This window comes from Scomber japonicus, chromosome 21, assembly GCF_027409825.1.
Source record: "Scomber japonicus isolate fScoJap1 chromosome 21, fScoJap1.pri, whole genome shotgun sequence".
Taxonomy (NCBI): Eukaryota; Metazoa; Chordata; class Actinopteri; order Scombriformes; family Scombridae; genus Scomber; species Scomber japonicus.
The window spans coordinates 13969907-13988093 of record NC_070598.1 but is presented as its reverse complement, the minus strand read 5'-3'; the positions used below and the strand labels follow the sequence as shown (position 1 = coordinate 13988093).

The following is an 18187-nucleotide window of genomic DNA, read 5'->3' as shown; positions in this document are numbered from 1 at the left end:
GAGGATTCAGACAATGAAATTAAAAAAAAATGTGGTAGAGTTAAATGTATCATGTCCAGAAATGTACATTAATTCTCAGCAAATTCAGTATTTATTTTTAAAAATGGTATTCTATCCATTGGACCTCTGATACTGCAATCAAATTTAATATGAAATATAATGTAGTACCTTTTGACAATCAGGATTAGGTCATGGTGTTTTCTATTTAGACTGTTGGACAACAACCACTCTTTAATTGGTTTATGCATTATAAGACATTCCTCTGTACCAAGGTTGAATATGCCAGGAATGGTTAAAGATGGGATTATACCAGTTTAGAGAGGTGGGAAGTTGCTTTTGATTTATTAGAAATATGAAAAATGTTATTGGTTTACTCTTCCAATAGTACCAATGAGGGACAAGTAACTAAATGAAGTACTGGTGCTTTTGGAGAGGTGTGTTTGAGGAGGATGTCATGCTTTTTTTAAATTATTGGTGCTGCTCTGATACAAATTCAATGTAAACTGTAGATACAGCAATGATAGTTATTACCCTTACAAAACTGTTCCACAAGAAGGGCAGGCAGCACATTCTATATCTCATGGAGTGGTGTAACCTGAGATAATTTTTACTGGCCTTATAAAAGTAGCTAAAATATACTGGAATCTTTATTGGTGAAGGAGTGCACAGTCTGTAAAAAATACTGCCATATCCAATGGGCCAGATTACAACCAGAGCAGCTCATCTGCTAATGTTAAGTATGAACCAGGTTTTATTTTGATATAAATAGTTGTACCCATGTGTCAGCCTAGTTAACATAAACATATATAGTGTAGCATACAATAACTTTGCACCCATATTGTCACCCTATTAACAACAGTGTGTGGGTGTGGATTTGGATTTGTATAGTCTACTGGTGAGGCTTTGCTTGCTCACTTGCTTGTGAGTCTGCTAGACTTAAAATTAATTTGTTGTCCAGTTGGTGGCACTATGCTCCTTCTACATGATGATTTCATTATCTGCTATTAAACATGCAATGTACTATTAACATACTACTTAATGCATATCTACCATGCTCTTGTTTCTTTAATTTTATAATGGGGGGCATCTTGCACAATTATGTATAATAACTGCTTAGTAGGGTAGGATATTCAAATATGTCTCATTAATTGTTCATAATTATATATGTTTCAGTTTGTGTTGTTTCTTTATTACTAATGACACCCTCTGTAACCCCCCCTCCTTCCCCAATGCAGGACAGTTTGCAGAGAATGAAACCAATGAAGTGAACTTTAGGGAGATTCCATCTCACGTCCTGTCCAAGGTCTGCATGTACTTCACCTACAAGGTCCGTTACACCAACAGTTCCACAGAAATACCTGAATTTCCCATAGCCCCGGAGATCGCACTGGAACTGCTCATGGCTGCAAACTTTTTGGATTGCTAAAGTTACAGAGATAATGTAGCAGCTTACAATACTTTTAGATTTTTTTGACTATTTAACTTGTTTTGCTATGTACATCATATAAAACAAAAATGTGTATGCCACCAGAAGATGTTTCTTAATTTCTTTTCTTTTCTTTCTTTTTTTTTGCACCTGTATTTCTCTCTAATTTTAGTATTAAAGGATTTCATTTTAATATAATGAATGAATATGGCACGCTAAATCAGAATGTGACAAATGTGTTCCCCTTGCCCCAAAACTCTTTCCTCACCTCTCCATCATAATAAAGATCTGTTTGGTGAGCACTTTGATTCCAGTTGCTACTGTGTTTCCTGAGGAGTACGTCTGACTTTTAATACCACATTCAAGAAGCACTTGCACTGTACATTATGTATTTTAGTGTAGTACAAGTAAAACAGTACAAAATATGTCTACAAACCCCTTTTTGAAAACTGTACACACTTAAATACATAACCCAGTGTTGTACATTATTGGTTAGACATAACAAGGGGTCTGCTATTAGGGAAAGCTAGTAAGTTTGTTAGCTAGGACAATAATTAAATAACAGTGGGGTAATGAAATTAAAATCCACAAGCTGGTACAGCATGAGTAATGTATTGTTGTGGTCCTCATACAGTAGAGTCAAATTAGTGGAGGTCCTTCCAAACAAAAGGCCAACTGTGGGATGAAAATTGATTTAAAGAGACTGATTTTAATTTACTGGAACATTTTCCTGGGAAGCATACTCTGTTTATGCACTGCTCTAGTGAACCACTGACATGTCCCCGAGCTAAAGGTGTTTCTGATTTTCTTGAATGATGATGGAGGCTTGTTTATGATGTGAGTAAATTATGAGCCCATTAACAGCTAAACGTTTGGCTCGATAAGAGAGTGTAGGTTACATGTTTAAGAAGTAAGTTATGGCTGTTTAGTATAAAATTTACAGTACGTGAAGTGCAAATGAGGACATGATCCATCAAAGCTGGCATCATACTAAGTGCAAGATGGTTTGACATGATCTCATAATTATTAATAAATACATCTGCTGTAAACATTAACACATCTTCAGTGTGGTAACATATTGCAGCATAATGTACTTAATGATACTGTATGAAGAGTATTTGGAGCTGTTATCTGGCTTATTAAGTTACTCCTTATGCCAACCATATCAGATAAGAGCTCACATCACCACCACAGTTCAACAATGGCTGGAAAGTGATTATTTTTTTCTGGGAAACTTTACAAGGTTTAATCAAATTAAAGTTCAGTTTAATGAAATGTTCCAAACTTTGCTGACATTGATAAATTAATATGCCTATCGGACTTTAAACAATTGTCCATTTGCATATAAAGAAGAAAAACAATTTGTCAGGTTTAATATTATTTTTGGACATCAGAGCTGGGACTTCCTTGTAGTTTTAATGAAACTGAGCTGTAGATAACAAAGCAACAGTGGTGGAATGTAACAATATTTACTTGAGTCTTCCCATTTTATGCTACTTTGTGTTTCTGCTTCACTACTGTCAGAGAGAAATATTGTATGTTTAACTCTACTACATGTATTTGCCACTTAGGTACAGTTAATTCTCAGATTAAGACTTTACATAAAATAATATATTTTAATGTAGTTGTTGTGTAAATTGTGTTTTTTTTAAATTGCTATGCATATTGAGCTTCATTAGTGGGTGAAAGTTGATATATGAATAAAGTATAGTATTGTTATTATAAAAAAAAATGGCACAATAATATGATGCATCATTTTCAATCTGCCAAAAATATCCAAAATTGGCTCCACATTGATCATTCTACAGCATTAAAATGCTCATGTATGTGTTACTGGTATAGCAAACAATATAATATAGAATAATATAACACTCTAAAAGAAGCCTGTCTGTTTTTACTTCCACCCATATTACATTTGTAATGAGGGAAAAGAGTACATACAATTTTATTTTCAATGAGATAATTGAACTTTTATGGGGGGGCCCTACTAGACACAAAATATTCAAAGTAGAGTGTTTTCATACATCCACACATATCTGGAGGACATCCTTAAGTACCCTTTTAAATTCAAGACTTACTTGTAATGGAGTTTTTTTTAAATTGATAAAGTATTTTATTTGTATTTTAACAATGCATCCACTTATACTAATACAATATCACTGAGCAAAAATAAGAAATTGATTCATCACAAAACTGTGATAAAAGGCATAATCCATTTATACCTTAATTTAGGAAGAATGTATCATTTGAGTAATGTTTATAATATTGCACATCAAGGTGAGTACCAATTAAGCCCATGCCAGACTTTTGACTTTTTTCATAACATTTCTTTATTTTATATTCAAAAACCTACATGAACTAATGAATACATTTTCAAATGAGAGATAAATATTTCTTTAAAAGGAAAGATCACCCTTACACATCATGTCAGTATCCATGAAAAACACATACATAGCCTACAACTGACCTACCACCTTAACTAATCATACTACTAACAGAGTGCTAAAGAGTCTGTATTTCCTGGTGCACGTTGCCTGTTTTAAGAGTTAATGGCCCGTGTGAGTGTGACCTCAGCGGATTTAACATAATCTTTTATTTATTTATTTTTATTAAAATTAGTTGTAGAGATGCCAAAATAGACGGCACAAGAGTAAGAAGGGGGAGGGAGGGGAGGGGGGGGCGGCTCTGAGGGAGCACGTCGTTGGATTGTTTTCTTCTGTCAAAAACAACTTCTCTTGTCATGTGACGTGCTGACGTTCCCTCCTCCACTGTGCGTTGGTGCAGGGGGGGTTCCATCATGGCGTCGATGCAGGTAAGAATACAATTGACAGCGATCGCGAATTTACAATTTACCTGACCTTCAACGCGGTCTTTTCCCGGCATTTTATCAACCACTTCATTAATGTTCACTCGTTGTTTCGATGTAGTGATGACATTAAAGTAAAAAGCGGATGGTGTTTATCCCAAACTGTTAAAAAACGCCTCAGCGCTTTGGTGATAGCTAGCAACACAACTAGCCCATCATCATCAATAGCAACCAAGTCGAGGCTAGGCGTAGAAACCACTTCATGGAGCTAAATGTTTATGTCTGGCTCTGTTTCTTTTCTTATTTAGACATCGATTATAACTGAGGGGATGTAATAATGTCGTGTTGAATTTTAGTTGTGTTATTTTTTGTAATGAGTGCTGGCTGTCATTTGGCCGACGTTGAGGTTAGCTTGCTAACGAGGCAGTGCGCAGATTGAACAGTCTCAGTTAGCTCTTAGGGCTTGAACAGGTGCATCGCTTCAATAACGATACGTGTCGTGTCCAACGAGATTTTTCCTTTGTAGCCGAGTTCAAAAATAGGTTTGTTACTTGCGTCCATTTATTGTTCAATCTGCCACTAGTTCTTTTTTGTTTTTTTTGCAGTATACATGCTACTCTTAGCGAGTTCCAATTAAGTCATTTCTTCAGCGTCCACCCTGGATGGTTTTACTTTTTTTAAAATGTACTATTACATGATTATAATCACACTGTCATTACATTAAAGTTGTATATCTACATACATATATATCTTAAACTGGCTTGTTCGTGGATCGCGTAATAAAATGAGTGCAGTATTTTCCATGAGTACATTTGTTTTGATTTAATTTGCTGTTGTTCATTCTTCATTATGATCTTTATATTGTTATGACGCAGTATATTAATTTTTTTGAGTGTTGTAGAAACCCAAAATACCTTATTTTTTTGTAACAGAAAAGGCTACAAAAGGAATTATTAGCCCTGCAAAATGATCCACCCCCAGGAATGACGCTCAATGAAAAAAGTGTACAGAACACCATAACACAGTAAGTATTTCTCTTTCTTTTTTTTCCTTTTTTTTCACCTTCATGGCAGCATTGAAGGTGCCTTTCAAACAGAGTGAAATTAAGGACACTATCACTGACTCCTAATAGTTATTGAATGGGGATTACACTTAGTCAATAAATACCACAAATCCTGTGTGACCATGCAAATGGTCTGTTTCATCACTCTTGAGCAAAGCACATGTAGTAAAGGTAGCTGCAGCAGTTGTAGGTGGTTTTAAAGACACAAACCTCTTGTAGCCTCAGCAACGACTATCGAGGAAGAATCGGGGTCATTCTCAGTGACTGCCATCTCTGGCCCCTCAGTAGAGTGTCTCTAATGCACAGTGTCACTATTCGTCCTCATAAAATATTTAACGGTTGGCATGCAGGAGTTGAGCTAGGATAGCAAGGAACCGAGGCTGCTTAGCTGACCTTTCTGTCTGGGTGTCTTGGCGATCCCTTAAACACCCCATGAATACTGTCTCTGTGAGTCAAATGTGTGCGATAAGCAGTAAGGAAGTGAGCCGAAGTTGTGATCCTGTAAAATGATTCGAAACAGGATTCCTGGCCATCATTCAAATGTCATTTAAGCGGCGGGCTCTCAACATTGACTTTGGGAATTGTTGTGCCGTTCAGAATGTCCTCTAGCATCATTAGCTCTGTCCAGAATCACTCCCTATTTACTGTATAGTGCACTATATTTACCCTCTGCTGTTTTATCGGTGTGTCCCAATGTCGAGTGTTTAAATAGATCTGCGGTGTAGTGCCCTCAAAAATTCGAATGGAATGAAAAAAGTAGCGTCTATGGCACGTATACTACTTTCAACAATGTTAATATACAGGGAGTAGTGAGTGAGTGAATAAGGGTCTGATATCAGAAATAGCTGTTGTCTAGAAAGAAAGACCAATTGGAGCAGTGCTGTGATTTTTTTAAAAGTTTAGAAAAGTCTAATGACAATGAAATATGCATGATGTTGGCTTCATCGTCATTAGATAACAATCGCCCGGCCAAATTCAATGAATGTTTTTTTGTGTTTTGCATGACTGACGAGTCTCCCAACCAGTTTGGTTGGCTTGTGCATTCACTGTTCATTCCAGGCTGGAGACAGTGTGTATGGGTGTGTCTTATTTTCTCAAACAGTCTGTGTAGTGGAGCCTGGGTGTGTGTATGTCATGGTGATTGACATTAGTGGGGGATTTATCCTTTTTTATCAAGTGAGTCCTAATGGTGTAAGATGTGAATACTTTGTTCCTGCTTGAAAGACAAGCAACCTTATCCTCATTCATGAACAAACATGGGAGAAAAAAAGCACACTGTGGACAACGCTGTGTGTGTGTGTGTGTGTGTGATGCTGATAAGGTGTCCATGTGTTTTCAGTTTTATAGCTTTTGTTTATACAGTACACTGTGTCTCAGTGCTACTTATTGGATTACAGTGTCTTTCAGTTGACTGTGATCTGCAGATGGTTTTGCTTGATGGCAAAATGAGTCAGACATCACAAATAGGGAAACTCCGGCTTCAATGCACTGCAGAGTCAATCATATACTGTATGAGCTCAGTTTGTCCTTTCCCCTACTTTCACGATTGCTCAGTGTTTTTTTTTTATATGGTTTTTATTTGGTCTGGATCATATAATCACCAGGTTGAATGCAATCTGAGCAAGATGAGCGAAATGTCCTTGGAGTCCTTTCCTGTAGTCAGAGTGGGTTGCATCAGGTGTAGCTCAGGCACAGTGTACAGTGATCCTGCCCCCATTATTAAGCTTCACTTCTTGAAGAGCTCCTTTCAGACGCTCTGACCATTGGACTTTGTAAGGGTGAAGTTTTAAACGGGACTGACCTCATATGTTGGCCTAAATGATCATGTGCCCCAGGCTAGATTTGACACAAGACTATAAATCCTAACAACAGCCACAAGTCTCCTCAGTGTCCTATCTGCAACGCTTGCCTGGAAGAAATTAGGTCAGAGATTGTGATGCTGCCATCAGTGTTGCTGTTTCATCTCCTTTTGAGGTTTCTTCTCTGAGCAGGCGATCCCCATAAATTTTTCCGGACTGTAATATTTGGGCGGGGGGTTGGAGGGGGGGGTTGTTAACCAGTGATGCTACATGTAGCTACAGGCATAGAGGACTACAGAGAAACTAGACTGTCCTTCACCCTAAAGTTCCCAGATCAACCCCGTGCGTTTGCAATAATCTGCTATTCTGAGCCAATTCAAGACATTGAATCCCCACCAGCTCAGTCAGCACAGTTCTGCAGCCAGGCTACACAAGCGAAAATAGATTTAGTCCACCGGATCAATAGAGTATCACATTATTACTAAACCCCTGTCATAACCCTGCTGAATATTGAATGTCACTGGAATGAGTCAGACTAAAAGCTTTTGATTACACACTTGCTGCAGCGTCGGCAGCTCGAATTAGGTTTGAATCCTTTTTTTTTTTTTTTTTTTTTTAATGATAATGAGATGTGATCCGTGCAAGTTATTCTGCGCGTGTTCCCAGCTAATGTACTCATGATGAGGACACAGAGTACATTATTAATCATTAGTTTAGTTTAAGAAACCAAAAAAACAAAACAAGTTATAGCCAAAACCTGTCCCTCACAGGAACAGTTGAGTGTTAAACCTGATACTGTGACTTGACAGAAGGAATGTAGTTTTTTTACATTTTGTAACACTTTAACAGGAAGCTTATCACAGGAAACATTTTAGCTGAAGAATTGGTAAATAACATCTTGCCAAAGTTTAACATTTGTTTTCAATGAATTGATGTTTAAAGGTGTTCACTTGTTTTTCTTTAAATGAGATATGTAACATTTCAATATTTTTGCCTTCTTTTAGGTGGATTGTAGACATGGAAGGAGCACCCGGCACACTGTATGAAGGAGAGAAATTTCAGCTGCTTTTCAAATTTAGTAGTCGATATCCTTTCGATTCACCTCAGGTAAGCTGGGACATCAGTGAGTTAGTGTGTGTGTGTGTGTATGTGGGTAACCGTGGAGTCCATTTACCACCTGTCTGCTCCCACCGTCGTGTACAAGCTGCTTCACTAGATACCAATAAACAAACTGGCCTGGAGTCAGGTTCAGTTTAGTTTTGACTATGCTGTTTGCTCACCTGGTTTAAATACATTCTCAGTGATTGACTGTTGAAAGAGTTAAATCAACAACAGAAGGGGGTTACTAAAGCCGAATCCTACGCTGCAGGTGTGATGGTAAAGTGCACAGAGACGCCACTTTTCAAAGATAAAATAAAAGAATGTGAGACGTGCGTTAAACTATCCTCTATGTCCACCGTCCACATGCCTGCAATAATCACATGAAACGCATCAGCTCTGCAGTTGTTAGTGGAGCGAATCTCGGCTCGGAAAACACCGGAGCCAGGAATCACCGACAGAGACGCAGCGCTGAAGCCGTGTTTGAGGGGATTAGTTTAACTTGCCAATCTTATTTCACTTATCAGGAGGTGGCCCACTAAAAATAGAGAGTGAGCCGGTGTAGAGAAAATTAGATAAACGCAGCTATCATCCTCTCAAAAAAGCCATGCTGGCCTTTCAAAGTACTTCTCTGTTGGACTCTTCTTGAGGGCCCCCGAGGGAGCTGGGACGATAACTGCTGAAATGCGTTATTAGCTGTGTGAGGGACTTTACTGTTACTGTATTACATTCTATTGCATTTTTGGAAAACCCTCATATTGAATGCTATCATTATCTAGAAAAGACTGTGTAGGCGTTGGCCCACTCAAACTGTAAAGACCCTCTTCATTAACAGCATGTTGCTTCTATTTCTGTGGAACTGTAGCAATCATTTATTTTTGTGACATTCAAGAAGACACAAGAAAAACTTTAGATGTTCTACCAAATAATGTAATGCCAGCTTTATTATGTTTTCGACACAGTGCATCAGCTGGCTAGTTGAATTGGTTGACATTTCCAAAACACCATGATGACGCAATTTTCATTTGTCTCATCGGGTGGTGTTTTTTTTTTCCCCACCATTTTACAATAGATGATTTGAGTTTATCCCTGGCTATGCAAATATTTATTTATAGTTCAGGGCTATTTAAGTTAGTCAGTAAAGTGAAATGGATTCCCCCCCCCCCCCCCCAAGTATCCAGTGTTGATAATAAGAGACCCAAGAGTTGTTTTTTTTTTTATTTAAAAAAAAAAAAAAAAAAAATCCCTGGCTATGCAAATATTTATTTATAGTTCAGGGCTATTTAAGTTAGTCAGTTAAGTGAAATGGACCCCCCCCCCCCCCCCCAAGTATACAGTGTTGATAATAAGAGACCCAAGAGTTAGAACCAAAGGAAAATGTGCAGCTTGCTTGCGAAAATGAACACATTTATCAGTGTATATATATTATGATTAGGAGCTTTTGTTACACAGAGAAGGATACCACAATGCAAGTAGGTGGAATATTATATTGAGCCAGGAAATCAACAATGTATTGCCTTCGGAAGTAAATAATGTGTTTTTGCCAGCACTGAGTTTTCAGTTATCTTTTATGTTTTCACTTTAGTGCGACCTCGTACCCCCACTCCCCACTCATCCCTGTAATATAGAGCCTCCCTCTCCTCTCCTGTGAGGCCCTGTCTGGTGCCATACTGCCTCCAACCCATTGTTACCCTCCATTACCCTCTTTACCCACTCAGGCTCCTCTCCTCTCTACTCCAGCACCACAATCTTGAATTCCTCTCTTCTCATCACACTTGTCTCTATCTTCCTGTTTAGCCTCGACTCTTTCGCCCTCTTAATGGCTTCCATCCTTTTTATAGAACATGTCTCCTTTTTTTTTTTTTTTTTTTTTTCCTGTTTTACAAAACATGTCTCCTCTCCTACTCTCCAGTCCCTATTCGCTCTTCCCCTCACTCACCCCATCTCGGCCCCTCTGTCCTAATCCCAGAGCCTCATTTCCCTGTAGAGGGCTAAGCCTGGGCTTATACAGCAAGTCTCATTATTTTCTGTCATTAATGAAAGTTTTTCCATACAACTACTCCTCCAATTTGTATCTTTGACCACCAAAATGCCCTCAATTTAGTGTGAAAGATGTTAGAGGTTATTCAACTTTTTTCTTTTTTTTTTTTTGCATCAAATACTCACCACCTTTAGGCTTATATATATATGTATCTAGCAAGTGGCAAGTACAAACTCGAGCCTACAGTCGGTGACTCATGAGCTACGATCAATGTATTATCCTCATAACCACAACCGTTTCTTTTTCTTTTGTCTCACATTCGCAGGTAATGTTCACAGGAGAGAATATACCTGTCCACCCTCATGTGTATAGCAACGGTCACATCTGTCTATCTATTCTAACGGAAGATTGGTCGCCAGCCCTCTCAGTGCAATCAGTTTGTCTTAGCATTATCAGCATGTTGTCCAGCTGCAAAGAAAAGGTAAGAATTAATAATAATGATAATAATAATAATAATAATAATAATACATTTTATTTAAAGGCGCCTTTCTTGGCACTCAAGTACACCGTACAGAGTTAGTGAAATTAAAAACACATTAAAAAGAAACAACAATATAACTAAAATATAAAAAAATAAAGAAGATATAAAAGTGACACAGCGATTGACATCAGATGGAATGGGCAGTTTTAAACAGATGTGTTTTGAGTTGTGATTTGAAAAGGGGGAATGAATCAATGTTTCTGAGTTGGGGTGGAGCAGAGCAGCTGAATGCTCTGCTCCCCATAGTGGTGAGACGGGCAGAGGGGACAGACAGGTGTATGGAGGAAGAGGATCTGAGGGAGCGGGAGGGAGTGGGAACAAGAATTGCAACTGATGTAAACTAAAGTGCCCGTTCTTACACACGTTAAGTCAAAATGTTAACCAAATGACGTTTCTCTTCCTGCAGAGACGACCGCCTGATAACTCCTTTTATGTAAGAACGTGTAACAAAAATCCAAAGAAGACAAAATGGTGGTATCACGGTGAGTATTTAAACGCAAGAGACACAAGTAAAGAGAATTGTCACGTCATGTAATGTAATAACTTTGCTTGTCGTTGCCTTCACAGATGATACATGCTAATGTACAAACTTTGTAATAATCGTAGAAGAAAGAAGTCCTACTGACCTACGTAAAGCACTTTTTAATCATTCAGTCTTTGAACTCTGACCTTTGACTGGAACAATGGACACCATGCGCTGGAGGCTCTTGACTGCATTTCCCCCCCTCCCCCGGGCAGTTGGATGCATGTTTTAGTTGGTTGTAATATAGAGAAGGAAAAACAATGGAACATTTTGATGCACCCAAGATGGATCGTTTTTTGGCAAAAGGGTTGTAATGCAGCAAGCAGGCAAGCAGGTGGATTTGTAGTGAGATAATTATATTTCCTGTTTTCAGATTATTATTATTATTATTATTGTTCATTTTTTGTTTGTGTGTGGGTGCATTTTAAGGTCCTTGTGTTGTGCAATAATAACTGATGGATGCATGCTTGGGCCTACAAAGAGAAATCCAAATCTAATCGTTTTCTGGAAGGGATCTGAAACATCACAACCCCAAGAAAATGCTTCATCCGTTTCTTTAAAAAAAATTATTATTATTATTATTATTATATGCACTGTGAAAGTAGTTAAAAAAAGGCACTATTAGTACATTATTCCCAACTTGCAGTTGTGCTGTAAGCAGTCCTCCACTTGTTTATCAGGTTAAAGGCTTTTTAGTTTGTAACCATTTTATCAAGAGAACACTTCATCTTCCATTAGAAACTTGGTTGCAGTTCTTCCTGCTGTCGGCCAGAATGTCAGTACAGATGGGAATAAAACAGATGTGTGATATTAGATCAGACGACCTCATTGTACATCTCATAACGTCGGGCTGAACCCTCGTAGCGTTCGCTAGTCCAGCCTCGGAAGATGTGCAGCGGCCTCTCTCTTCCATTTAAAGAATGTCTGCAAGAGAACGTTGTCGCATGATCCATTTTTTGTTTGTAAGGTACATTTTATTTTTTAATATCATGCTTTAATCTTCTAAAAAAAATGTCTGATTTTTAAATGTCCTGAGTTCTTTTTTTGTACTGTTTTTCAACTAGCTGATACTTTGAAAAGGGGAGGGCAGGGTGTTTTTGATGGGTCAGTAAGTTTTTTTGATTTTTTGATTTTTTTTTTTATTATTTAATTTAAATCTCCGTTCGATCTCCACGATGGTAGTGAATGACGAAAAGGAGAGTCTTTATCGAAGTCGTAAAGGCGAGGCTTTTGTGATTCCCCCTGGTCAGAGTTTTGGCTCAGGTACTTTTTTCAATAAAGAGATCACCTCTAAAAAGATACCTATCAGATATTTTAACTATATTTTCACCAAAAGAGACTGTTATGTTGTAAAAATGATAACATGTCTGAATACTATTGTACATAAGTCTTGAAATTGTTGGATGATGTGAAAGACATTAGCAGTTGATGCATTTTACTTTATAGCAGAATGATAATAGGAGTGCTTTATTTCATTGGAGGTTAGTCTGCATCTTTTTGCTAATTAGGATGTGTACAGTCAGCATTAAACACAGCTGTTGGTTTAAAAAAAAAAGAAGAAAAAAAGTTGAGTAGTTTTAAAGTGGGGGTGCATGCAATTTTAAAACCCTACTCTTTCTTATTGGCATCAGACATTGTGACAGCTACGAGTCTTTCCATAATTTTAGGGAATGGTTTATGGGGTATTACAAACCCTCACCTCCAGAGACTATGTGGCTTTTTTTTTTTGTCATTTCAGACTGTAATCACTCCATTCCTAAAGAAATGTTTATCGCCATCCAGTCAGAGATACTTGAATTTTCCATCTTGGGTTTGTATTCCATTTGCTTTTTCTTTTTTTTCTTTTTTTCAGGGTCTAGCTGAGTTTCTTGAATAAAACTTGAGTGAATGTGATGATACTCTATACTGTAGAGGAGATTACCACGGCACACTGCTATCTCAAAACTATATTGATAACTTAAAAGACATTTATTTAACCAATGATTTTTATTTTTATTTTATTTTTTGTTAGCTTCATTGTAATGATCTTCTCTGCTCTCACCGTGATGTGAGGGGGACAAAAAAAAAAAAAAAAGACGATGGAACTGAAATGATTGTGTAAATGCAGTCACAACAGCATTCGTGTGGGGACTTTAAACCTTCACCCAGTGAGCAGTAGATCAGTAGAGATTTGAAAAAAAACTTGCGAGTGAATATGTTACAAGATGTGACATGTTCTATTTTTATTATTTTTTTCTTCCTAGGTTTTTTCTTCCTCTTTTTAATGTGGTTTGAACTCTTAGCTTGCAGATTGTTGTGAGTGATCAACACTAATGAGGGTGTGTTATTTATATTTGAAATTTTGTTTTGGGATGTGCAAGCTCCATGTAATAGGTGCCTGTTCATTTTCATAATCAATAATAAAAGCAAAGATTCACTTTTATTCAACTCTGGTTTGGACAGTATGTAAAGTGTCTTGGTTTTTATGATGGAAGTAAAGCAAACATATAGTCGCTCTCTTACATTGGTGTGAGTAGGGGATATAGTATCATAAAAAAATCCAGATGTGATCACTTGGTTCCTATCCCTCTATCCCTTTTAAAGTTGATGCTGAGTTTCATTGAAAAGTTCAATCAGATCCTGTTTAGTAATCAATTAATACAAGGTGAAAGAGAGGTGGACTCTTATTGGAATCCTATGTTATTTGATAAAAGTACATCTAATAAATGATCTACAGTACAGTACAGTACAGTCTACAGTAACACATGGAGAACAGACAGTGTTGACCAAAGCTGGATGTTTAGTGACACATCATCAATCACATCTGTTAAGCAGTCTTTTAATTGCAAAACTGACTTCCCATTTTAAATACATTTTGCATATTATCAGCTATGTAAATTTATATCTGTCAAACTATCAATGTCAAAACTCAAATTCAACATTGGTCCATTTAGTACATGAATGTCCCTTTTCCCAAACTTCTTCATTTTGTGCTCTTGATAGAGATGTTGGCCAAACTTGAAAAGGTGTTCATTATCAGTTACTCTTAATGAGCTTTAATTTAGCTCTTTTACTCTTTTAAGGGTTTTTTGTTTTTTTGATAATTCAATTAAGTAGGCACTTCTTTTAATAAACTGGGGACATACTGACTGGTGAGCCCCTTTCCCTATGTGCTGGAATGATCTATTCAAGCACAATCACCCACAATTTTGAATGAAATGTGTCCTTCAAAGTTCCAGACATTAGACTGCTAGAAATGATGTAACTGTTCTTGTGTGGGAGAGAACAGAAACAGACAAAGAATCCCTAACACTGTGTTACACTGTGTATAATCTTACCTTTACACAAGAGAGCATACTTGTCTTTCTGTGACACAAGGCCGACTATAATAACACACAAAAAAGTGGTTTAGTAGCACCATCTATTGGACACATCACAACAGTATTCTTGTCAGATTCGCCTGTGATCATCTACAATTCAAATTCTTACTTTTTGACTAATGCACATTAAAATTGCAGCAAGTTAGTCACAATATTTTGTTGAGTCTGTCTTAATGATCTCAACTCACATCCCAAACTAATAAACTCAAAGCACAAGGTCAACAGAGCAGCACATGTGGATGCAGGGACGTAGCTAAGAATTGTTGGCCTTTTGATCATGCACCTGAATCCATTACCATGCCTTATAATACAATGTTTCCACTGGAATTTATGTGGGTCCCCTTCAGCTGTGAGGCCCCAGAATCATCATCATCACCACCACCTACATAATACATCCATGACCACCTACCCATAGCACCTTGCAACAGGAGCTTCACTGCCTGGATGGGATGTGGTGTCTTGTCTGAGGCTGTCTGCTGGCAGTAGCCTACTGATGGTTTATTATGAGACAGGCCTTTTCATTCAAGCCATCAAGAACACCTGTCCTGCCAAAGTGCCCATGAGCAGTGGCATTTAATCTTCCCAGCTTCAGGTACTGCTGTTCTGCAGGTGCTAATCTGTTGTCCTTTTCTGGGCAGAACTGCCTAAATCTAAGCTTTATATTTAATTTCATAATTAAGCTTGCACAAGAAGTTTACCTGAAGAAAAATAGGCCTCGTTTTTAAAAAAAGAAAGAAGATAAAAACAATTAATTTCAATAACTATAATAATTGTGTCCAGAAATGTGCATCACACAGTTATAATATTCATTTTATCAAACTGAAACACATTGTTGATGCACTTTGTAGAAATCAAGTTAGAAAAGGTTAATTTAGGTTTTGAATCAAAGTTGTTTCAGTCTCTGAGGAAGCAAATCAGGACTAAACCACTGTGCTCACCGCGGGGGTGGCCGATTCATTCAAGATTCAACTCAAACTCCAATGATGGTAAGATCGCAATGAGCAATATTTAACACTGGCAAAAGGAACAAAACACAAACTTTACACATAAAATATTAAAACGACCAGTTATTTGGCTCTTATTGAACGTATTTTCATGTTTGTACCCAGGCAAATAAGGTGGTCTGTTCCCACTTCCATCCAGTTCTCTTTAGTGTTTGCCAATGTTGGAGGTGTAACTGGGGTCTGGCCCTGGACAAAGGTAAAATATACCCTCAAATATTTGTCCCTGTGTTGTCAGATAGTGTCTGGTTTATTCGCCACGCTGTCGTCAGTCCGTATACGTTGCGGCGGACTGAAATTCCCCACACTTTTCGTGAAAGGATGGGGCGGTGTGGAGATGCTAGCTAGAGGGGTGCTCGGCCGATCAGCCATGATGAGCTTTAAACCGGCTAAACTACCGTAACAGGAGGTGGCTAGACCGTGTATATTCATTAAGAGAAATCTCAATGACATAATAATGACAGCATGCATGAGTGCCCATTCCGTTGGCGTATTTTGGGGAACTGACAGCTGCAGGAAACGGCGTTTGCTTGTTGGTTATGTTAGCTTCCTGCTAAGCTGGACACAGTCGAGGACTGTAATGTAGGTTCAGGGGTTGCAGACAGCCAGTCGACCCTAACACACCACCTCCATGTTCAAGTTACTGTGCAAGACAAGCATACATGCAGGTTGCTGCTTCTCTCATTTATATGTGTGCATATTGCTGCGAGAGAGAGTGAAAAGAAAAGGAAGAGAAAAAAAATTGTGACCCCGAGAACTTCATGGGCGCTAAAAGATGCACCGAAGATACAAACAGGGAAATATTGATTGCAACGTAATGAATTGCGGTCACACGTCAGAGTGAAAATTGCATCTTACGTTTATGGATACAGTCGATATCAGTTTTCTGGACATGGCCATTGTTGTGATGTTTGCCCCAGTCTAGCCATGGCCCTCAACTGTAAACAGTAAACACCTGTAATCATGATTTCAGGGTGAAGCACATAAAAAGAGTTGGCATTTGGAAACCTGCATACAGTACGTGTCTCCATTGATCTATGCCATATATACAACTTATCTTCATTTTGATCTGTGATCTAAAGAAAAGAATAAAGATACTCATTTAGTGATTTTTTTTTTTTACAGACCTGGTTTAATGATCTGATGGATTATTTCAGGGTGACATGATGATTAAAGATATCAGCCAGAGATGGCAGGTTCATAGCCAGCATTTCATTAAGCGTCCAAGTGTGCCAGACAGTGAATTGTCTGCACACTCCAGGGGTTCAGCTCTGCCCCTTTGCTCTGACCTCTGTGGGGACATGAAAAGAATTTCTCTCATTTCCCTTCAGTGCCTGCCACATATTAATGTGAACCAGTAGTGGAGTCCTCTTGGCAAGAAGTTATGATGCAGTTTGTACTTTTTTAAAAGTTATGACATTTACCTACCTGATCTTCATCTTTTGTTGATGAAATACAGATGGTTATATATTATATTACCTATATGCATACCCACAGGCCATGACCTGTGTGTAACTGCATTTACTAAAATATTGCATACATACAAGATGAAGAAGTTAATGTGTGTTTCGTTAACTTTCAGAGGATTGGTGGTCCCTCTCTGCCAGTCATATTAACCTATGTCTACTTAATGAAGGCCAACTTATGTCTCTTTAGTCTCAAATAAACGTGATTGAACGTCCATTGTCTTGTTCAGGCTGATATCACAGGATTCCCCTCCTTTTTCCGGGGAGCTTAGCAGCAGTAACATGAGCAAAGCTCCTTCAAATAAAGGTTCATTGTCTGGGTGTATTAGCTGCCAGTGGATCAGAATGTGAGATAGGCCTAGGGCTGCTCAGTTTGAAGTCTGTTCTCCTCGCCTTGCTGGCACAAATCTGTCAAATGACACTCAGTAGCTTTAAGTTGTGCGAAAACTGGATTTATGGGTGCTTGGGTGCACTTGTGTGTAGACCAGCAACCTGAATTTTTTTTTTTTTTTTTAAATCAAATCATTAATTTTGATATTTTTCATCCAACAACTTATTCTTCTCAGCAGTAGTCTGTTTAAAGTGATGTGATAACAGTTAGTAATGATCATTGTGTATCAAACAAACTTTAAACTTGTTGATGTTTTTGTCTGTTTCCAGGAATAGAGCATGGCTCAAGTGAAAGTACAGACCTCAGCACCCCTGGCTGGTCCTGGCCTCTCCCCCGGAGTCTCCCCGACGGCCATGGCCAGCCCAGGATCACTGGGTCTGCAGCCCTCCGTCAACGGCACAGGCCCGGCCCCCACACCCGCCTGCCCTGCTCCTGCAGTCGGATATGGGGACGCCCCTGTGTCTGCTTCACCGCCAGGTAGACTGTCTATAGAATAGCTTCCCATCGTTTTGCAATACGTTGTGGTCTTAAGTATTATTATTCATAATAATTAGATTCTGGGATTTTCAATTGATTATGGATTATCTCCTTGTCATCAACATCATTTATTTTGTATTGCCATAGGTTATATAATGTTTCATTGCAGATTTGCTAGCATTGCACAGTCAGTGTTTATATGTCAGACTAATGTATATAAGAATATGCATTTTTTTTGACAAATTCAACTTTCCAT

General features: G+C 38.2%; 3 protein-coding genes across 4 annotated transcripts in view; all 3 read left to right on the top strand.

Annotated features, from left to right (window-relative positions):
• eloca (elongin C paralog a) overlaps positions 1-1734 on the top strand; it is a 3086-nt gene extending 1352 nt beyond the window's left edge. Inside the window, exon 4 of the mRNA XM_053342669.1 lies at positions 1236-1734. Within this exon, the coding sequence (XP_053198644.1) occupies positions 1236-1426 (191 nt within the window). The 3' untranslated portion in view covers positions 1427-1734. The remainder of the gene's footprint in view (positions 1-1235) is intronic.
• Positions 1735-4214: 2480 nt separating this feature from the next.
• Positions 4215-13660, top strand: ube2wb (ubiquitin conjugating enzyme E2 Wb). The gene is made up of 6 exons (XM_053342670.1): positions 4215-4238; positions 5165-5256; positions 8099-8201; positions 10499-10654; positions 11121-11196; positions 11282-13660. Exons 1-6 carry the CDS (start codon positions 4224-4226, stop codon positions 11293-11295), a joined length of 456 nt encoding a protein of 151 aa, XP_053198645.1. The 5' UTR covers positions 4215-4223; the 3' UTR covers positions 11296-13660.
• A 2075-nt stretch (positions 13661-15735) lies between these two features.
• Positions 15736-18187, top strand: part of stau2 (staufen double-stranded RNA binding protein 2) — an 84829-nt gene continuing 82377 nt past the window's right edge. For both annotated transcript variants that reach the window (XM_053342663.1, XM_053342662.1), the window contains exons 1-2: positions 15736-15796; positions 17724-17931. In XM_053342663.1, the coding sequence (XP_053198638.1) occupies positions 17733-17931 (199 nt within the window). In that variant the 5' untranslated portion in view covers positions 15736-15796; positions 17724-17732. The remainder of the gene's footprint in view (positions 15797-17723; positions 17932-18187) is intronic.